The sequence below is a fragment of the Ostrinia nubilalis genome, chromosome 6 (assembly GCF_963855985.1).
Source record: "Ostrinia nubilalis chromosome 6, ilOstNubi1.1, whole genome shotgun sequence".
NCBI lineage: Eukaryota > Metazoa > Arthropoda > Insecta > Lepidoptera > Crambidae > Ostrinia > Ostrinia nubilalis.
Genome location: NC_087093.1, coordinates 9,719,218 through 9,740,576, shown reverse-complemented (window position 1 = coordinate 9,740,576; position 21,359 = coordinate 9,719,218). Strand labels below are relative to the sequence as shown.

At 40.5% G+C, this 21,359-nt stretch overlaps 1 protein-coding gene across 1 annotated transcript in view; it reads right to left on the bottom strand.

Annotated features, from left to right (window-relative positions):
* Positions 1-21,359, bottom strand: part of LOC135072821 (WD repeat and FYVE domain-containing protein 3) — a 36,198-nt gene extending 14,839 nt beyond the window's left edge. The window contains exons 1-33 of the mRNA XM_063966858.1: positions 20,872-21,359; positions 20,363-20,608; positions 19,895-20,053; positions 19,473-19,665; positions 19,285-19,349; positions 19,090-19,211; positions 18,931-18,966; positions 18,172-18,373; positions 17,501-17,820; positions 17,041-17,417; positions 16,517-16,686; positions 15,882-16,049; positions 15,629-15,774; positions 15,387-15,543; positions 14,848-15,044; positions 13,921-14,079; positions 13,297-13,428; positions 13,061-13,215; positions 12,421-12,642; positions 8,573-8,722; positions 8,088-8,257; positions 7,626-8,000; positions 7,263-7,547; positions 6,550-7,130; positions 6,284-6,439; positions 5,861-6,155; positions 5,616-5,736; positions 4,966-5,144; positions 3,051-3,260; positions 2,739-2,917; positions 2,305-2,483; positions 1,535-1,737; positions 499-683 (exon numbers count right to left, since the gene is read on the bottom strand). Coding sequence (XP_063822928.1) covers positions 499-683; positions 1,535-1,737; positions 2,305-2,483; positions 2,739-2,917; positions 3,051-3,260; positions 4,966-5,144; positions 5,616-5,736; positions 5,861-6,155; positions 6,284-6,439; positions 6,550-7,130; positions 7,263-7,547; positions 7,626-8,000; positions 8,088-8,257; positions 8,573-8,722; positions 12,421-12,642; positions 13,061-13,215; positions 13,297-13,428; positions 13,921-14,079; positions 14,848-15,044; positions 15,387-15,543; positions 15,629-15,774; positions 15,882-16,049; positions 16,517-16,686; positions 17,041-17,417; positions 17,501-17,820; positions 18,172-18,373; positions 18,931-18,966; positions 19,090-19,211; positions 19,285-19,349; positions 19,473-19,665; positions 19,895-20,053; positions 20,363-20,608; positions 20,872-21,072 — 6,695 coding nt within the window. The 5' untranslated portion in view covers positions 21,073-21,359. The remainder of the gene's footprint in view (positions 1-498; positions 684-1,534; positions 1,738-2,304; positions 2,484-2,738; positions 2,918-3,050; positions 3,261-4,965; positions 5,145-5,615; positions 5,737-5,860; positions 6,156-6,283; positions 6,440-6,549; positions 7,131-7,262; positions 7,548-7,625; positions 8,001-8,087; positions 8,258-8,572; positions 8,723-12,420; positions 12,643-13,060; positions 13,216-13,296; positions 13,429-13,920; positions 14,080-14,847; positions 15,045-15,386; positions 15,544-15,628; positions 15,775-15,881; positions 16,050-16,516; positions 16,687-17,040; positions 17,418-17,500; positions 17,821-18,171; positions 18,374-18,930; positions 18,967-19,089; positions 19,212-19,284; positions 19,350-19,472; positions 19,666-19,894; positions 20,054-20,362; positions 20,609-20,871) is intronic.

Genomic DNA, 21,359 nt, shown 5'->3' with positions numbered 1-21,359 from the left:
GCGAGTTATTTAATTACATTTGAGACTCAAGAGTGTATGAAGGACTATTACCACCTCTCGTTCCCACCACCGCAACTCCTGTGTAGCCAGGATCTACAGCTTGACAGCCAAACTCAACCAGTGAAGGTCAAGTTTGTCTCGGGGGAACGTTAAACTGTCATTGGACCCGCAACAAAATTAATCAGAAGAACATAGGAGAAGTTCGAAGTTAAGGTTCTACTCGAAGAGTGTATACTTAAAGAATTAATGCAATAGTCTAGTTTACCACTAGTCAATTAAAATATGTACTACTTTAGAGCTGTGTTATAACAAGGTAACCCATAGATTTTGCCAAGTCAGGCTTCAATATATCGTAAGGTTTACATTCTTTAAATTTTATTCATGACTGAACTTGTCTTAGATCTCAGTTCTATTGTTGGTGAAGTCAACAACCAAGCAAGGCATATATCATAATATTGAACTTGGCTTTCGTATGGTTTTGATGGGTACTTTTATTACCTGACTAGTTGAACATGATCTTGAATGTAAGCGAGCGCGTGATCACGTGGCAAATGCGGGCGCTGTTTAGCCGAGTCATCTTTCTTGACTTTCGTTCTCGAGGCTAACCGAGTCAAGCCCCCGGTCACTTTCTGGATCTTAGACTGAATTTGATTGTGCAGCTCCCAGGGAACTCGGTACACGGCCTAGAAAAAGAAAACAGTCATATAAAAATAGACTACTCTAAGAGTAAGCGCATACTTAAATGTACATATAAAGGGTGTCCCGTAATGCAACGTCAAGCCGGAACTGGGTGTTGAGGCAAGTTATGCTGGTTATCAGAAAAATATAAAAAAATCTATGTGGCATTTTGTCTAAATAATAGGCATTTAAAAAAAAACAAAAATTCTACTTGAATTTTGGGCACATTAGAATAATAATTTTTAACCAAGGTAGATAAAGTTAAAAACGGGATTATTTCCAAAAAAAAACAAAAATTGTCGACAATTACAGCAAGAATTTACCAAGTGTTATACCATTTTGGAATCCTTACTAAATGCGCCAAATTATGACGTCACTTGCCACACTCGCGTAGTACAAATTTTTTTCAGTACAGTCAGTTTAAACTAGGCAAAATTTTTATTTTGAAAATTTTTTGGGAATAATGTATTTTTTCATCCAACCTGGAGCAGCTGGTTTTGTAATTTTGATAACAATTTAGAGAAGCATTATTCAGGGTTACATAACAAAAAAAAAATTGGAAAAAGTGAAGATTTGTGGCAACACGAGTAAAAAGACCGTCACAGGGAGTAGATTTTTTTTGTTTTTTTTTAAATGCCTATTATTTTGACAAAATGACACATAGATTTTTTGTATATTTTTCTGATAACCAGCATAACTTGCCTCAACACCCAGTTCCAGCTTGACGTTGCATTACGGGACACCCTGTATATTTATCTATATCTTACAAGAAATATAAAGGTATATTCACATTGCTATATGGTGTGTCGTTTAAAAGCTACTCATACTAAAATTCAAATAGCTTTCCCAAACAAACCTTTCTCTCAGTGTCGATATAGTTGATCCACAGCTTATGCGCGCCCTCATTTAGCTGTTCTCTCACTGAGGCTAGGTCAGGTGCGCGCGCGTTTCCCACGGGCAGCACTAGCGTTATTTTGAACACCTCTTCGATGGCGGGCTTCTTGCACGCGTATAACTCCTCCCACACTCGACGCGCGGCCCCAGCCATTAGGTTACGACCTGTTGATTATGAATTTATAGAAATTGTATCACTATAAGATACCAATGCCCGTTTTCATCATCAATCCCTAATTTTAAAGTGACCCCTAATGGTAACACATAACACGAATTTTGTTTTTAAGGGTACACTTAAAAATTAGGGATTAATGGTGAAAACGGGCATAAAGCACACAATGATGAATGTCGATATAAAATCCATAACTACCTACCTACTTATGGGCTGATTTTTCAATAGTCGGATAAATTTTGACTGACGAATAAGTTTGGCACATTGACAGTTATAGTATGGGAAATATGTCAAAATGACAAGGTTATTCTTCAGTTAAAAGATATCTGACTATTGAAAAATCAGCCCTAAGTGAAATTGCTTGACCGTTTAAATAGCAAAAAGACGCCCAGTGAGCACTACTCGAGACGTATATGAAATGTTAATTTTGTTGAGCATTTCTGATTAGTATCATTGGAAGTCTGATTCAAATGAGTGTTAAAACCATAAATGCCGGTCAATCAGCAACCACAGAACTATTATGAAAAAAGAAGTATGGAGCTCAATAAGCAGTTACTTACCTTGGTGTGTTGTTAGTTTGTCATCTCTCGACTCAAGATCGCCGCTCGGGTTGACATGCCAAGTCGTTCGCATGTGCGACTCCAGCGCTATTTTCATGTTAGAACTCAGTTGTAGAAGGCAGTATGTAAGGCACCCAATGAATTCAAGTTCGTGATTCCCCGCGCCAAAGATCAGTAACCTAAAAATACATAATAATTAATATAAATTTATTTAGGTTTAATGAAAAATACGCGATAACTAAGGTATTCTTGTAAGGTATCTAACGCAGCGTGGGACGTCCACCCACAAGGTGGACCAACGACCTGATAAAGGTAGCAGGAAGGCGCTGGATGCAGGCCGCTACCAACCGTGCGATGTGGAAGTCATTGGGGAAGGCCTATGTTCAGCAGTGGACGTCCTATGGCTGAAATGATGATGATGAAGGTATTCTTACCTATTGGTAGTGAGCTTATGTAGCGCCTCAAGCACTGACATTTGATCGGCAATAGATTCCGTCGACCGAGACAACAAAAATAAGATTGTCCTGTTTAAACAATGGTGTAAACCTTCCAGTGATATCACAGACGACTTTTTCTTGGCTTGAGTTACTAATTTCACTATGAAATCGAATACCTACAAAGAATAAAAACCAATTAATTTTACACGTAAAGCATAGTAAGCAGAATATCTTTGTTTCATAAGGAACAGTTTTGCGTTCTGCTTTACAAATAATGATGAAGTGAAGTATATTTTTAACTGGACTAACCTCGTGAGGATCTCTTGATAGCTGCCCTTGCCAGAGTTTGTCGACCAATCTCGCAGCCAAATAGCAAACATTCGATATATTGGACTCGGAGCCAAACAATTCCGTGTTTAGTAGGTTTTCCATGAGTGTCGTCAACACCTCAGTCTGGTATTCAATCTGCTGCGAACTGGTGGAGTTTGGTGGTGATGCGTCCAATACGAGGTCAATCACCTAAAATATAATATCTCATTGAATGACACTATAAGTCACAAAGCATTGCAATAGTATCGTGCTAATAGATGCGAGTTAGTGACTAACGTAGAAGAGTAAACTAGTAAATATGTAATTGTTTCTGCTAAAATATTTATACTTGTTACAAACATTCTGTTGATTTCATATAATAATTTACATACATAGTCGCACTAACCATAAATATATTACATAGAAAGTACAGTTTCACAAATAACAAAATAATTTTCATTACCGATGTAAATGTTTAAAAGAATAATATACGACTTCCGCAAGCATGCTCATAGATCCGTTATTCTTATTATTAGATTAGAGATGAAAGGCAAAAGTCGCTCACAAAGCACAAGCATTAAATGTTAATTTATTTGAGTATTTATAAAGTGATAAGTAGATAGTATTTCTTTCACGAAGTTCAAATCGATTGGACAGTTCAATTTACTGTAATGAAGTCATGATAGTGAAATATTGTTATTATAATGAAGTAAATAGCCACTTTTGATTTTATTAGTTCGCGGATTAGATATTATTACGTCTCACCACACTTTAAATGGTTATTTTTCATTAAATTACTTTTATATGTATAGAGCTCGGGGACGGTAATGATTGTTTGAAGTAAATAAATAAATCCATTAAATTTTTAAGCCCAATAGATTTGATTCAAATATATTTTGGTTGCAGGGGTTAGTGGAAAGTTAGTGGTAAAATAAAAACAAAAAATGCCCATATTTACGCAATAAAAGAATGATCGTAGCGGAGCCGAGCTACAGGGCGAACAAAACATAGACGGTGGCACCGAGTCCGAGCATGCGGCGGGTGGGGCGCTCTAGAACCAACGTCACACGGCTTAGACAGTCTACCAACGATATAGAACAGACAATTCTGAACTTTGTTACTCTGCAGTTAGATTGAAAATAGATTGGTAACAAATGTTGTGTGTAATGAATTTTTAACTTTGTTATTTTGTGATTAAATTTAATTAAAAAAGTTGATTAGGCTAGAAAACATATTTATTCTATTCTTTGCCGTTGGTAGATTACTTGTCCAAGAACGGGGCCCTTAGTCAGTAAGTTAGTAAATTATAATTGTATAATTTTGAAAGTAATGTTTGCAAAAGCGCCTCTGAAAAATCTTAATTTTAAATGACTGATTAAAATAAAAAAAAACTCTAACATGTGACATGTTTTTAAAATATTTACGGCTGTATTTTTCGCTAAACAAAAAACTATGATAAAGTTAAAAGGTACAATCACAATCAAACAACATTTATCACAATTTAAAAAATTACATAATAGTAACATAATAGCTGAAAACCACACGAGACAAAACAACATAAAAAACACTCAATAGGAAAAACACAACTGACAATCTACCACGAATACAGTATAACTGAGTATGTTCCTGCACTAGTGGAGGGGGTCAGGAAGGGTTACAATAACGTAACTTAGCTGTCACGGTATACTCATGACTGAAGCACCTCTGAAGTTTCGTACGTTTGACATAGACAAGAACACACCCTAGCTTCACTTCACTACTGCAGGGACCTACTGTTATGCGCCATGCCTCTTAACAGTGGGACAGTATAACTTCATTATATTTTTTAAATCATTACAACTGGCCAGCTTCCACCAAGTCAGCACCTCATTCATTCTTTTTTCAAAAAACAAAAAATAAACAATGTCAAACTCACCGGCGCGGTTTTCCCCGTGACGTTCAACGGCAACGAATCCAGCACGATGACGCGTAAGAAGTCCATGACGCCCTGACGCGCCGCGTGCTGCGTCAGCGCCGCCGAGTTGCTGACGATCACCACTTCTTTCTCGGAGCCAGGCGTGGAAGCTCCGGAACTATCGCCGCTCTCGCATATAGCTATAAGGTGGTAATTGGCATGTTAAAGGACAAGTTACAGAATGATATGAAATTGGGCGAATGATTGCTTAAAAATAGGAAAACTACACTGTTTCCAGTGCTGAAACCCTTTAATAGCAGATTTATTATTTTTTACTAGCGGCCGCCCGCGACTTCGTACGCGTGGACCCCGTTTTACCCTTAGGGGTGAAGTTTCGAGTTTTTTAGGGTTTACCCGGAAATTATTCAAACTTTTCTCGCTGTAAAAACCATCCTTGGACTTCAACAAACATTTTAAAAAAAGAATTGGTAAAATTGGTCCAGGCGTTGTTGAGTTATGCGCTTACCAACACATTTTGCGATTCATTTTTATATTATAGATTCCTTTTCGATGATAACACATGGTGAGCGGTTTTTTTGGGATAGGTTTTCATGTCTCCGTGAAAGTTAATATTATGTTATGGATCGTATCAAGAACTGCTTCATACTTACGCATATGAATATCATCCGTAGTGTTTGGTGGAAAGAGAGTCGATGCTAGCGCTGTTAATACTTCAGCCGTCATCATAATTGACACAAAATCAGGCAATGTGTTGTACAGGGAAAACAACACCTGAAAATATTTACCAGTTAGCAAACAGGTAGAACTATTAAGGTACAATATCTCATAATATCAAGAGCATAGTAGTCTTTGGTGAGGTTATTATACGTTTTAAGCCATGCGAATTTCCACGCACCTGTATAATAGTGACAGGGTGTTCACTCAGCCACTCGGGCAATGACCCCGGTTCGGCGTGAACCAACGCCCTTACAGCCCCCAGCAGTATAACCACGGCTTCGGGGCACAGGGTGATTCTCGCGGCCACCGCGGCGGACGATTGGCGGGAGGGGGCAGCAGCGCCCCACGCGGCGCCCCACACTCGCTCTACTGAGACGGTCTTGTCTGCCCCCACGTTGCGCATCGGCTGACCGAGAGTCAAGCCAAAGAGGAGATAGTATAGCTCCGGTATTTGTAAGTGGGACAGAATCAACCTGTGGAAGAAAGAAAGAGAACATCCATAGTTAAATTAGGAAATGAAAACTGTGAATCAAAACCGGATCTAGTGTATTCTGAAATGGTTTGTATTAATAATAAATCTCATGTTTTCAAAGTTACATACCAGGAGAGCAGCGTGAACCCAGAGGTGTGCAGCAATGATGTATGAAGGTGAGTGTGGGAGTGAACAGTGGCCGGCAACATGACGCCGGTCTGTTGCGGCGCCGCCAAAACCTCCGTGTGACGTAACCATCCACCGTTGCCGGTTCCCTCGCGAAACCTGAAACCCGAAAGTATAAAAAACATAAGAACTAAACAAATCGAAGTCTAAAGACTAGACATAATTGCAAAATATAAATATTTAACTTATAGATTGATCATTAAAATTACCTTTGCATTATAGCAGATTGTTGCCCTTGCCCCGAGCACAATATCACGAGAATCCGGAACGCCCATAATACTGTTGTATGGTGAACATTTTCTTGCATAAAACTGAGCAGCCAATCCATGCCTAACACTCGCGATATTTCTTCACACACTATTGTATTAACCAAATTTCTGGCGGTGAACAACAGCCCATGTATGACATTGAAGCATTTATTTCGGAGAATGATCTGTTCACCTTCACACTCTTTCTCCGAATCGCTTTCCTTGAGATTCAGCCCTTTTTCAGTCTGTGTAGGTAAAGGCAATGTGTACGCCATGAACTGGCCAAGACACAGCAAGTCGCTCGGTCGCGGTTGCCCGCCCAATAATGCAGACAACAAGTGTACCAGTACATTCTTTGTGCTGACGACTTTGACGTCGTTAATAACGTACAAAAGCTTGGAGACCAACTGTAGTTCTCTCATTGTGCGTAGGTTGTGCGTTCTGTGCGCTGTTTCTGTTGCCAGCTCGAGTAAATGCTCCAGCAGTGACTTTATCAGGCCGCCTGGCGCCCCGAGCCATACATCTAACTCGCATATCAAATCCTGCAATAAAACAGCCTACATAGTCATTTAGTAAAATAGTGGCTAACTACTCCAAAGCTATCACCCAGAAAATGCTTCATAAAAAAATAAAAACCATCACCAGCATTGACGAAGATGTGAATGTCTGATTACCTGAAACGCTGTTAAATTTGGAATTGATGAGGTTTCTTTTTGACTATCAACGGTTCCCACTAATCCAAATATTAGGTGGAGTATATGCGAATTGAGCAGTTGCTTCTTCCGTTTGAGTAGCATGGCGAGAGTCTGGTATCCCCTTCGGCGGTCCATCTCGGCTTGTGCTGCTTTGTTTGAGCGAACAACACATACCAGGGCTTTGACGCCAGCGTATAGGCACTCTACGTCTTGTGCCATGGCAATCAGACCCAATAATACTGAGCATCCGCCGACTGTGTCAATCTGGACAAAAAAAAATAGTTGGCATATACATTGTTACATTTATATGAGTAAAAAGACAAATAGTTATAAATATCTTACCATGATCGCAGCAGGTTTGGAGCAAAACACTCTCACCCCCAAATAACCCACAACAGTTCCTCCCAAACATCTTGCAGGGCCCATCAGGTGCCCGGCCGAATTATGCAGAATCCTGATAGGCGTTGCGTTCTCATGCGAAGACATGCCTAGTTGTTTCGCTATCGCTTTGTTGTCGTTCTTGCTGTAGACTTTGCGAATCTTCGCCAGAGTCAGTTGCGACATAGCGCGGGCGTTGATGCCAAATACAACTTTCTCTTCGGCGACTAGCGGCGCTAAGGGTTCAGGATTTTGACCCGCCAATTGAGGGGCTTGGAGTGTGCCAACGTAATGAGGGCCGAGTTGGTAGATAACTGCCACCGTCGCTGCTGACAGTACCTGTAAATAAAGTGTTAGTTTAGCATTGCAAATTCATAAAAAAAATTATGTATGATATAGCTTTATAGGAAAAAAATATACACTTACGTCTTCAAGCAATAAAGCCGGCCCTTGTCTCCATACGAGGCGAGAGTACCGCCGCCATTGCGGAGGTGTACCAATAATGCAGTAGACACTGGACGCGCCCGAGAGCGTCGCAGCTCCTCCACCAGGATTCGCACTTACGTAATGTAGCTTTCCTGAATGCATGTGCTGGCCTGGAATGCACGAACACGGGAGGAGGGTAAAAATGACTCCCTGAATAAACAACTAAAAAGTAAATATTTCGCTGTTATAAGATTAAGAAAAGTAAGATTCATATGTGGTATGTTATGATATGACAGATTCTGTCTTCTCATTACCATTTTTGGTGTCTTTTTGACTTGACACGTATTGATAGTCTCATAATTGAAGGACAACATTTTGTTCATGATGTTCTGTTCACAACCCTGTTTTACAAAGGTACCAAATAAGTATTAAAAGTTTCACTATTTATCTAAAAAAAATAGCAATTTTAATAGCTGGCTACTCACCATCCAAATACAAGGAGAACGACGAGTTTTTCAGTACGGCCCGGTTGAGCACCAGCGCGAGGTGGTGCCACTGGCCCTCGTGCTGCAGGTCGGGGCACCACACGCGCGCGCCGCACTCGCCCGAGCCCTCGGGCTCCCACTCCCCCACGTCTGATAAGTCAACACGGGGGAATAACGCTGTGTGAGCCTGCTCGGGGTGACAGCCAGGCGACCAAGGCTCCCGTAGAAAGCGAGGTGCCACGCTGCGTGAACCTTATTATAATAACACTACGACGCCTAGGCTACTTCCAATCTTTTCAAAGAAAAGGATCCTTCCATCTCGTTCACTCAATGCTAGCTGCCTGCCACGCTAACGTAAGCCTAATTAAAGTAGGAATAAAGACTACTTCTCGAGCACGGCCCACTCGCCCGAGCCCTCGGGCTCCCACTCCCCCACGCGGCCACGTCTGATAAGTCAACACGGGGGAATAACGCTGTGTGAGCCTGATCGGGGTAACAGCCAGGCGACCAAGACTTCCTTGTTGGAAGCGAGGTGCCACGCTGCGTGAGCCTTATTATAGTGCTTCAGTATCAATGTTGTTCAAGGAATGGGATCTTTCCATCTCTCTCACTCAAAGCTGCCTGCCACGCTAACGTAAGACTAATTGAAGTGGGAATAAAGACTAGTTTTCGAGCACGGCTCACTCGCCCGAACCCTCGGGCTCCCGCTCCCCCACGTCTGATAAGTCAACACGGGGGAATAACGCTGTGTGAGCCTGATCGGGGTGACAGCCAGGCGACCAAGACTTCCCACGGGAGTCTTGGTCGCCCAGCCTGAGCCTAATTGAAATGAAGATATTATAGACTAGTTCTCGAGCACAGCCTCGGGCTCCCACTCCCTCACGTCTGATAAGTCAACACGGGGGAATAACGCTGTGTGAGTAGGGTTTCTGCTCGAGCTTTCTCGAACTCGAGAAAACTCGAGAAATTTGGCTTCATTCGAGACGAGAAAAAAATTACCGGAGCTCGAGAATTCTCGAGTCTCGAATTTGAAGCTTTTAATAATCTTGAAAGCCTATTTTCTTAGACAAAAGTAAGTTTTTAATTATTTAAAAGGTTAACGTTGCTTTTAGACTGGTCTAGTCTTTCCTTTTTTACCCGACTGCGTGACGCAAAGGAGTGGTAATGTGTCTAACAGCCTATGTATGTATGTATGTATGTTTTTGAAGCACTATAGAGACCAAAATCTTGAGTCGATTTTTATGATTCGCACGTCAATCGATTTCTTTTAGTTCGGTGAGTGTCACTAAAGACATGACGTTAGTAAAAATTCAATATGGCGACTACTGGACGCCATATTGTGAAACTCAACAAACTATGACATGTGAGGTATCATTAGGTTTGTTTTAACTGTGAGAGTGACACTGGGTATATTAAAATTGGAAAATATAAAAACGGCCGATTTTTGGCGCCATATTATGTACCTATTAAAAAATATCTCAAAACCTATCGAGTGGGGTATCAATAAAGGGTTTTTAAATAGCTTGCAAAATGTATGCTCTTTAACTAATAGATTAAAATAAAAATATTATTGAAAACAAAAAACCCAACTGGGTAAAAATAAACTGAAAAGATAGAAATAAGACAAAGTGTTCACAAATGCAGTTGGAGACATCAAACACTTATCATCATCATCATCAACAGCCCTTTACAGTCCACTTATGGACTATGAACCGCCTTCCGCGGGAAGAGTAGGGGTTGGTGACAAATGTATTCTAATTAATGTATTCTACACGGCTTATCAGCAACTACTTATCACCAACAAAAAAAAATAGTCATTGATGTCTCCGACTGCATTTGTGAACACTTTGTCTTGTTCCTATCTTTTCAGTTCATTTTTACGTAGTTGGGGTTTAGTTTTTTTGTATATTAGATTTAAAAAAACCTGTGTTTTTATCAAATTTCAACCGATTTCAACAATTTTAATTAAAAGACTCGAGACCCGAGAAAGCTCGAGACTTTGGCCTCGAGAATTCCCGAAACTCGAGAAAAAAAATAGGTCGAGAAATCAGAAACCCTATGTGTGAGCCTGCTCGGGGTAACAGCCAGGCGACCAAGACTTCATACGGGAGTCTTGGTCGCCCAGCCTGAGCCTAATTGAAATGAAGATATTATAGACTAGTTCTCGAGCACAGCCTCGGGCTCCCACTCCCCCACGTCTGATAAGTAACACGGGGGAATAACGCTGTGTGAGCCTGCTCGGGGTAACAGCCAGGCGACCAAGACTTCCTACGGGAGTCTTGGTCGCCCAGTCTGAGCCTAATTGAAATGAAGATATTATAGACTAGTTCTCGAGCACAGCCTCGGGCTCCCACTCCCCCACGTCTGATAAGTCCACACGGGGGAATAACGCTGTGTGAGCCTGCTCGGGGTAACAGCCAGGCGACCAAGACTTCCTACGGGAGACTTGGTCGCCCAGCCTAAGCCTAATTGAAATGAAGATATTATAGACTAGTTCTCGAGCACAGCCTCGGGCTCGAACTCCCCCACGTCTGATAAGTCCATACGGGGGAATAACGCTGTGTGAGCCTGCTCGAAATGACACGGGCGACCAAGACTCCCGTAGGAAGCGAGGTGCCACGCCGCGTGAGCCTTATTATAACACTACGATGCCTAGGCTACTTCCAATGTTTTCAAAGAAAAGGATCCTTCCATCTCATTCACTCAAAGCTAGTTGCCTGCCACGCTAAAGTAAGCCTAACTTGAATGGGAATAAAGACTAGTTCTCGAGCACGGCCTGCTCGCCCAAAACCTCGCGAGGCCTCGGGCTCCCACTCCCCCACGTCTGATAAGTCCACACGGGGGAATAACGCTGTGTGAGCCTGTTCGGGGTGACTCGGGCGACCAAGACTCCAGTAGGAAGCGAGGTGCCACGCTGCGTGAGACTTATTATAACACTGCGATGCAATGTTGTTCAAAGTAAAGGATCCTTCCATCCCTCTCACTCAAAGCTAGTTGCCTGCCGTGGATCGGAGTAACAGCCAGGCGACCAAGACTTCCTTGTTGGAAGCGAGGTGCCACACTGCGTGAGCCTTATCAAATAACTTATTTATCGAGGCTACTTCTATCTAAAGCTATTCAAAGGAGATATGTTCATCTCTCTCACACACAAAGGTAAGAGTGGATGGCGAACCAATGGCACGCGTGCCATTGATGGCACGCGGCAAAATATTTAGGGCACGCCACCAATCACCCCAAAATTCACTATGAAATAAAATAGTAAATAATTGTTTTGAGCCCTCATCTATCGTATTTGCCCACAACAGTTGGCGCCACTGTAGAGTAAGGTGCTGTAATGCTGTCATTCGCCAGTGGCGCCACTTGTACGATGCTTCCCCATTGCTAGCATTAAGTGGCACGTCTATGACTACATCAAACATTTTTTTAGAAAAGTGGCACGTTGCCACATAATGGTTCGCCATCCCTGCGCTATGTAATATATACATTATTGTAACACTTCAATATCACGGCATTGTATAATTATTCAGGAATTATAATTCTTAGTTCAGGCACGTATGTACTTTTACCTATTATAGTTTAATATTAGCCTATTGTTAAAAACTGTCAATAAGTTATTCAATAAAGAATTTATTTATTTATTTATTTATATTGTGATAAAAATAGCATTGTCCGAATGATTGTAGTTAGATGTACCGATGTACGGCTGCTACAATGAGATATTTTACTGACTCGGTATACATTTACAGAGGCAAAGGGTCAGTTACACAGTTGTAAACAATTCAGCTTCCTTTGATTACACAGAAGTCGCTATACCATTTCTTAAGCTCTTTTTTACATTATACACTTACTATGAGGCACCAGAGTCTCCTGAGTTGACACTATAATAGCTTTATCCCTTGCTGACAGTACCACGGTGAGGCAGACCAGATGCTCGTCGCGGCTGTTGTTGAGGTTCCGTACGAGCGTCAGTAGACGCACGCAATGCGGATCGTTACGAGGGTCGGAGTACTTTTCCACGCACACCCAGGTGGAGTAGGTAAGACCCGTTTGAGGCGGGAACACCCTGTCGCCTGTGGAAGTGGAAAGTTTTATTTTAAGCAACTTTTACTCTTGGCTTCGTCTGCTCAATAAAAAGTAACCTAATCAATAAGTTTTTGTGCTACTCTGGTGTAGCTAAAATATTGTAAAGGATATGTTCAAAACATTTTCAGACGGATAAAAAAAAACATCTATGCTGCTAAAACTAGTGACTAACACTTATAAATGATCCTATTTTTCCGTCGGGAAATGCTTTGCGAATGGCCGATGGGGACAGTCAGTGGGTTATGTGGGACTCTTCGCGCCAGGAGGGCGGGACCTCCCACTAAAACCCGTCCTAAAATTGGACATTCGTCCGCGGCTCCGTCTTAGGCTACGGCGCGCTCTTGGGCGAGCCCCTCCGGTTTCGAGGTAAATGGTGGTTCCCCTCAGGTACTACGTGAATCATACCTGATCCAATGCCTCCAAGAGTAGCGTTATCTTGCGTGCCCAAAGCGTTCAGGTTGGCAGACTGCGGCGCTATACTGGGCAGGTACAGGCAGCCGAATCCTTCGGCAGACATATCAAACTCGACGAACGGAGGTAACGTGCACGAATTTTGAGATCTGTCAATTAAAAATACATATAAATACGGACTTATGTTAATTTAAAACTGACATACTTCATAATATGTTCCATAAACATACCTGTAATCTCTAGGAGTTGTCATCGACACTAAAGTCTTGATTCTTGTAAGAGGCACAGGCCCTCCGGGCTTGCAAACTTGACCTTGTTCTGGGGAAACACAGTTCAGAGGATTGCCCATGCGTAGGAATTCTCTGCAAATAAGACACATAAAACATGTTCAATAAAAAAATGGTTTATTACATTTTGTAAATCTAAACTAGTCATTATTTTCATGTGCGGGGTGGTTGTATAAGATAGTGGAACCGGTCTGGTAGGTTCGGAAATGACTGATTGACCACTGAGCTACTGAGTCATTAGAAAAGTTCAACTAGTTATATGAGTCTGGACGCGTTTGCCGCGCCGCCATTAGATTCTATATTGTCTACCTGACCGCTGAGCTAGCGAGTTATACTAGCTAGCCTAAGTTTGATTGGTGTGAGCGCTTACACTGCGTAAGTCATTATGAGCTACAGCGTCATTAAGGCCTAGATCAGTGTGCGATAATCGAGCGGTTTTTGTGTGGTTCTCATTGCAGAGGCACTGAGGCGGTAACCGTGCTTTACAGTATGATGCAAATGTACAATAACTGCCCAGCATCCGTGCGATTTCGCTGTGTCTGAACTATGCCTAAAGCAGTTCCTTACCTTAGTTCGATGGGCCTGAGCGCGTGCGCAGCGAGCCTCTCTAGCATATACATGGCGGGCGCATGTAACGGGTGTTTTTCTGCGCGTAACGCGGCGCCGCAAACTCGAAGCACTACGCCTGCTAGCCCCGCGCCGCACATCACTTGCTGGTTGCGTTCGCTGGGAAAACAAAACAATAATTTTATTTATTACACCGATTGTAAGGCCCAGAACAGACGGTGAAACGCAACTGCAACTGCTAGTTACTTTTGAGTTGCATCTTAGTTTCTGCCATAGCGTCCGTTGAGAGACCACACATGACGCGACCAGTTTGAAACTTTCAGTTTCAGTTTCATTCATCAGAATCATCACTAAGTTGCAGTTTCGTTGCAGTTGCGTTTCACAGTCTGTTCTGGGCCTAAGACATACGTACATCTATTGGATTTTGGTTCCAACTTTTCTAAAAGAACACGGCTCTCTATCTCTATAATTATACGCAATGAGCCCCTACCATATTTGCACTCACTAGTCAGCGCAACTTACACGCGCCAAACTGTTGCGTGCAAATGCAATAGGAAAATTAAAGCCCGGTCTGTGAGCACGTAGAATTTTGTCCAATGACCCCAAGCAAGGATGGGTCCTTATCGCTCGCGGTATCTGCTTATCGACGGGCAACCGCAGTGAGTGTGCAAGCGCGATAGCAACATAATTACGCGCGAGCGATAAGGATGGGTAGCTTGGGGTCATTGGACAAAATTCTACGTGCTCGCGGACCAGACTATAGTAACTAGGTTGGCGCCTGAAGATGTACTATAGACTTCCTCCCGGCCAGCCTTTTTAATATAGCCTTGTACTGTATTGTTCGTTCTCTTGTACTTACGCCTTATGTTCGAGTGGACAAAAGCTTTATAACTGCGATTACTACATCCAAGTGGATCTATCACTTACCTTCTGACGAGACTCTTCAAGACATGCGCAAGATAGTCCCGTATCGCCCGCCCGTACGCCTCATGTTCCGGCGGGCGCGGCAACGCCGGAAGAAGCTTGGCTAATACGATCACCACGCCGGAATGGATCACCCACGCCTCCCCAGATGTACCGCCGGAGGACAGGTTGAGAGGCGCCGTGCGACCGGCGGGCTTGCTCTGAAATAAGTTATAAGCACAATGTAGGAAATTTAAAAAAATAAGTCAAATCTCATAGATCAGTCACATCACAATCTGTAAGTTTGTCAAAGGCTTTCTTCGTGTAGCGGTGTTATTTGGTAATCCAAAAATTTCACAACATATTGGGGAAAAATATAGGTTCTTTATTAGGCAACATTTTATACAAGTACAGACAATAGCATATCAGAAGTTACACATTTTTGTTGAAAATCACCTCTATTACAACTACATAAAATCCCACAGTGTTTGGCTTGACGTGCAGTCCTCTATAATATTTAGGTATCGGTAGGTTTTTCTTATATAAATAAATTTTTAGCATACCTCATTGATTGCCGAACTCTGCCTCGTCAAACTTGGCGATTTGACATTCAGAGATCCGCAAAACGTCGGCTTGTCAAACGAGTCGAGAGCCACGTCGTAAAGTAGACGCAACACAATACACGCATGTACGAATACTATTGGTACTTTTTCGGGAAAACTGAAAAGAAATATGTACAAAGTTAGTAAAAATATCAAAGCACAAAGAAACATTGAAATAGCAATAAAATTAATGCATTCCTCACGTCATTTCCATAATGTTTCCAGTGAAAATTTCATGGAACACTTCATACAATTCTGGGTCTCCGTTTTCAGTGTCATTTAGCAATTCTAAATCATCAGTGAAACATCCCAAAAGTCGTATTGTATCAGAAAGAGTTGTCATGCAAATCTGGAACATTTGAGTTAAGAATGAACTCAAGTCATAAAAGAGAAAAAGAAGAAGAAATTATGTGAATAGATGGAATAATTTATCAGTAAAAAAACAAATGAAGTTACCTCGTGATGAAAAAACTTCGCGTTTGCCGGTTCGAATCTCATTGCAGTGCTGATGGTGTAAAACACAATGTGTATCAGCTGGAGCATGTCGTGGTCAACCATCCCCTCGCCTTTCAATTTGCCTTCGAGTGAGACTAGCACGCTTGTCACGTATACGAACCCGCTCACCTGCAGAATAAATAGATAATTCTTGCAGATTAGATATTTTGAACCGTATTATGAAAGGACACATATTCAAATTCAAATTCTTTATTTGCTTATAAATAGGGTAAATACATAAGTGGTGGATGATAAAATGATATTAGAAAATCGACTTGAGCCTGTGATTCATTCAAATACTGAAATTCAACCAATCGCAGGCTTGAATATGTGCTCGAGATTGAATCTAGTCCTGAATTTGTTTAAAAATACGAGCCTTATTATTTTTACTATGAATTTAACCTTTATATTGGCTCATTTCACAGTGGTGTGTGTGGTAAAAAGAAGCCCACTTTTTTTTCTATCAATTTAAGCCAAATTCATTATCATCATCATTTTAGCCACAGGACGTCCTCACCCAATGATTTCCACATCGCGCGGTTGGTAGAAGCCAGATTAAAACAATTGCATATGTGTACATTTCACAGTTTCAATACCTTTCTAAAAATAGTTCTAGTTCGGTGCGAGTCCCGTAAGCATGCCAACAGCGCCTTCAAAATGTCCAATTTGAGCTGGAGAGCGTCGTTGGGCGCCGCGTGCATTCCGCAGAGTAACGCCGACATGTCCTCCTCACCGCTACCACTCACTATCAGCTCTCGGATCACACCTAAAGAATACAAGAAAATACATTAATCTTCAACGAATGTACAATACAAAAGATAATAATAAATCCATAAATTCATGGACGTTGGAACACAGTGACATTTAGCCCAAAACTAAGTAAAGCCATGTGTACCAAATCACATACATTAATCAAATCTTTCAAACAAGATATTATTGTAATACATTTATATTTTTATCTAAACTTAGGTAAAAAAATACTGACATAGACTACCCCTTGCCATACAGATACCTATGTGTACGTACGTTTGTATTGGGCGCGGATCAAACATACGACTTTTAGTTTAGGACTCCAGAAACAAGTCGGACAGACATAAACACTTCATAATCAATAACTCACCTAAAGCTTGGCTCCTGCAAGACTCGTGAACAACCATTCCATGAACGCATTTAGCGCCGCCACAATCTCGGAACACGTTACAATTGCTCGTGTTTCCATTCAAAAGAGCTGTCAAACCCTCCATCAACAAACCACCAAGCTCCTCCTCCTCTGCATCAATATTAGGGTCCTTTATCAACGAGTCCTGTCTAGAAGACAGCCTCTTTCTCCTCTCAGGGGCTTTCGGAGATCCGTTCACTTCAGCCGCGTCTTTCTTAGATTTTTCCTCTTCTAGCAACTGTTTGTCTTTGAGGAAAACGGCGTATCGAGATAAGCAAGTGACGAACACTTCAAGCATTCCCACTTCCCGGTATACGTCTTTGAATATTGGGTTATGTCTGCAAAAAAGGTATCATTGAAATATTATATCATTTGCCACCTGTCCCACAAAAAACACACATTTCAAGATCTAATTACTCACTTCAATATGTTGAGTAATGTTTTCATACACAATATGCTGCAAGTACGCGACCTGTTTGCTTTTAGTAACAGGGACAGCGATATCAGCTCTTTACAGGGCACAAAATTCAGCTGAAATACTATAAACTCGAGCAGTTCAAAGAACTTCTCTTGAATCTCCGCGTTTTTCGTATGGATCCGCTCCGAAAATTGACTCAATGTGTTTTGGTTCTCTAGTATAAAGTAGTTCGCATTATCAGCGTGGTAAACGCTGGATATCGCGTCTAATATCGTGCAACATAGCGCAGCCGAATTCGATTTCATGAAAACCGATTGTAGGACCTGAAACAAGATATCGATTCTTACTATAAACTGCGTATTTTACCTAATTTTACCCCAAACCTACTCACTAGACTTTATTTATTATCTTTTTCTATTATCATCTATCTAACTTTATGAAAATGGCACGCTTACACGGCACGGTATAATAAATATTTGAACAAACACTTATGTAGTCACGATTAATCTTCACTGTAATGCACTGCTTATAAAATCGTAGGTATTCATATAAACCTTCAGGACCATATGCCGTTACATACAACTTTAGAATCAGTAAACTTTTTGACCTCTATCAACTTACATTAGGGTTGAAAAAATTCTAAAATGTATAACGTTGTTTAAAAGTTATGGTACCTGAAACGCCTGCACATTCCGCACCGCCTGCCCAGGCGTGGAAGGCTGCGGCAAGACGAAGCCCTGCAGTTGAAACAGCTCAGTATTGGCTCGCGTGGGCCGCAGCTCGGAAAAGCCGCAGGCGCACAGAGAAGATATCATCAACACCAAGTTGCGGAGCGCCGCACGCGCTTCGGTGCCGCTTACGCGCTCTTCTTCGAGTCTAGGCGATAATGTTGTCATTAGAAACCATTTGTTTGCAAATATTATAAAGTTAGGCTCAGACTACAATCATGTTGGAAAATCTCAAAGCAGTCTATTAAATGGGCATTAAATTCGTAAACGAGTCCGTAATTATTTGTCCGGGACGCTACGTAGTCTGAGCCTTATGCTTTTTAAGCGATATTATTATTATAACTTTGTACATAATATAATTATATCATTTTAATGGCATGTAGCACTTAGCAGTATACTTAAATAATATTCTAGAGTAAATATCATGGCACAAATAATGAAAAATAATTAGACTTAAGTTTTCATATACAACAAATAGAATAGACATCTATTTCTGGAGAAGTTAGTGGTAATAAGTAGATCTATTTATCCATGATTCATTTTATGTTAAGCTCAGTTTAAGTATATGATTCATATCTTAACGTCAGAATGTAATAAATATGAAAATTAATTCTAAACTACACATTCAATCAAATATTGCAACATAATATCACAATACTAAGTAAGCCTGGGTGTATTGTATGTAAACAGTGAACAAATACTTACTCTGTCAAATAATCGGGCACTTCCTGCCTTTCGTGTCTGTGATACAAAAACATAAGTGTAAACAAAATCAAACAAAAAATCTATAAAATCTATTCACATCACATGCTCATGCTATAAACTATTTACTTTGATTTACAAATCATTGTTTAATTGACTTACTTCAGTAAAAACTCCGAAAGAAATAAATATCCTTGGCATGACCGGAAGTCATCCAATAGTAATTGACTAACATCACTTGAATCTTTTAAGAAGCAGAATACTGCAACAAACATTTCTACCACCTGAGGAGAAAAAAACACAGTATAATAACAGATACAACTTTAATTCCTTCAAAAAATATCATAGTTTAAATACCTCTAAGGGAGTAAGTTCTGGAATTCTCTGCATATTCTCTATGCATAGCGCTACACATCCCTTATCTGAAATTACAAGATTCAATTAACATCAAGTAGTTTAAAGGTCACAAGACCTAATAATCATCATAACAAAACACAAACACACTAATCTGTTTCTATTTCTATACAACTGCATATTATACTTACTGTGAATGTATTGGACAACGGACTGTGCTAGACCATGTCTAGATAAGGTCATCAGCACTTCCGCGGCCGATTTGCGCCACATAATGTTGTGCGGTGCACACCATGATGTAATGGCAGAGAACAATAGGCTGAGATCGTCTTTCCTCGCTAGTTCCTCACAAGGAAATGGATGGCTACATAATCTTACCAGTACCTAAAAGGATATAACATTATTATATCTTATGTTTACAACCAAGAAAAAATTGATAATTCAGTCCAATCAATCCTAATCCAAATTGCAGTTTTAATACTAAACAGTTTTTCTACATCATTTTATCAACTAGGTTGCCACTTATTTAACAGTTGATTACACATTACAATTACATAAAAAAATATCAGTCAACACAATTAACTAATTATGTAAGTATTCAAATAACATTCACCTGCACAAATATTTTCTGAAGTAATATTCGCCTTTCTCTAGGAGTAAAGTCACTATTACCATCTTGAAGGTCCGCCTCAGATTCAGGTATTTCAGGGAGATCAAAAAACAGGTATAAACATTTAACTAAGGTTGAAGGTATGGAAGCAGTGGTCATAACCTGCAACAGGTAAAATATACAAGAAATATATTGTGTTTCCTTGTTAGAAAACTTTGTAACTAAACTGATAAACTACTATAGCAACATTGAGTAAGGCTAAGTTGCACCATCTAACTTTTACCGTAATTTTGACAATATCTGCTGTTTTTTGTATGGAGTTTGACAGATTTTTGGCAATTGTTGATGTTAAAGAAAGATGGTGCAACCCAGCCTAACTGTTGGATAAAAATCAAAACAACAAATAGACTGCACAAGACTGCACAGTAAACAATGAGATTGTAAACACATACAAGAGTCTAATAAAAATACCTGAATGAGTGATTGGTCACCAGCTGCCAACAAATTTAGAGTGGACAACAACATCCATCCATTGCTAGACTCTTCCGAGTTTTCTATCTCGAGGAACTTTGCGATTGCACAGCTAGCTGCCTCCGTGCTCTGGTTACTGGCCCTTTTCCGGATCTCTGACACCATAAGCTTGGAAACTTGTTGGCAGAATGACAGTATATCCCAAAACTTCTCATTCATTTCACTGGAAGGACTAGTGCCGAACACCTAGCGTAACGGAAATTAAAACGGTTTTGTTATTTGTACATACTATATTTGAATAGATTTGTTTATACTTAGTGTTTGTCTTAAAGAAATCTTTTGAGTATTGAATCTAGTATTATTTAAAGGAGATATTCGACCCAGACTGTTAAATTACACAATCAATAAGCAGAAACTAAACATTATTTTAATAATTGTGTAATAACTTTTCACAGTACATAATGGGAACTATTTTAAATATTATTTAACAAGAGTCAAAGAAAACTTACCTTACAAAAAAGTGGTAGCATATTATACAATTTGTCATCTTTCTCTGCTTCGGACAAGGGCTGGGGGGGATGTGTGTACTCCGAGAAGAGTTTTTTGAGGTGCATGAGACCCAGCTGTACATGAGAGGATGAGCTGCTGGCTTCCGAGGACTCCGAAGACGACGAAGCGGTCGCACCGCGCAATTTACGCATTAGATTCATGACGAACACTCACTAACTTTACCAAAGAGTCAAAATAACACACATCATTTAATTATTGAAGTGATAAATAATAAGTATTACATTTTTGTTGAATGTTGAATAGAAAATAAATTAAAAACATATGCAGCAGCGAAACATTTTTCTATATTTAAAAATTAAAACACGACTGCCTAACAAACTACATCTTCGATATTATTTTACAAGACTGCTTGATCTACATTTCACTATAAAAATTTATTATTCCAGCTCAATAAATTTTATTTCCAAAAAATACGCCCACACACGAA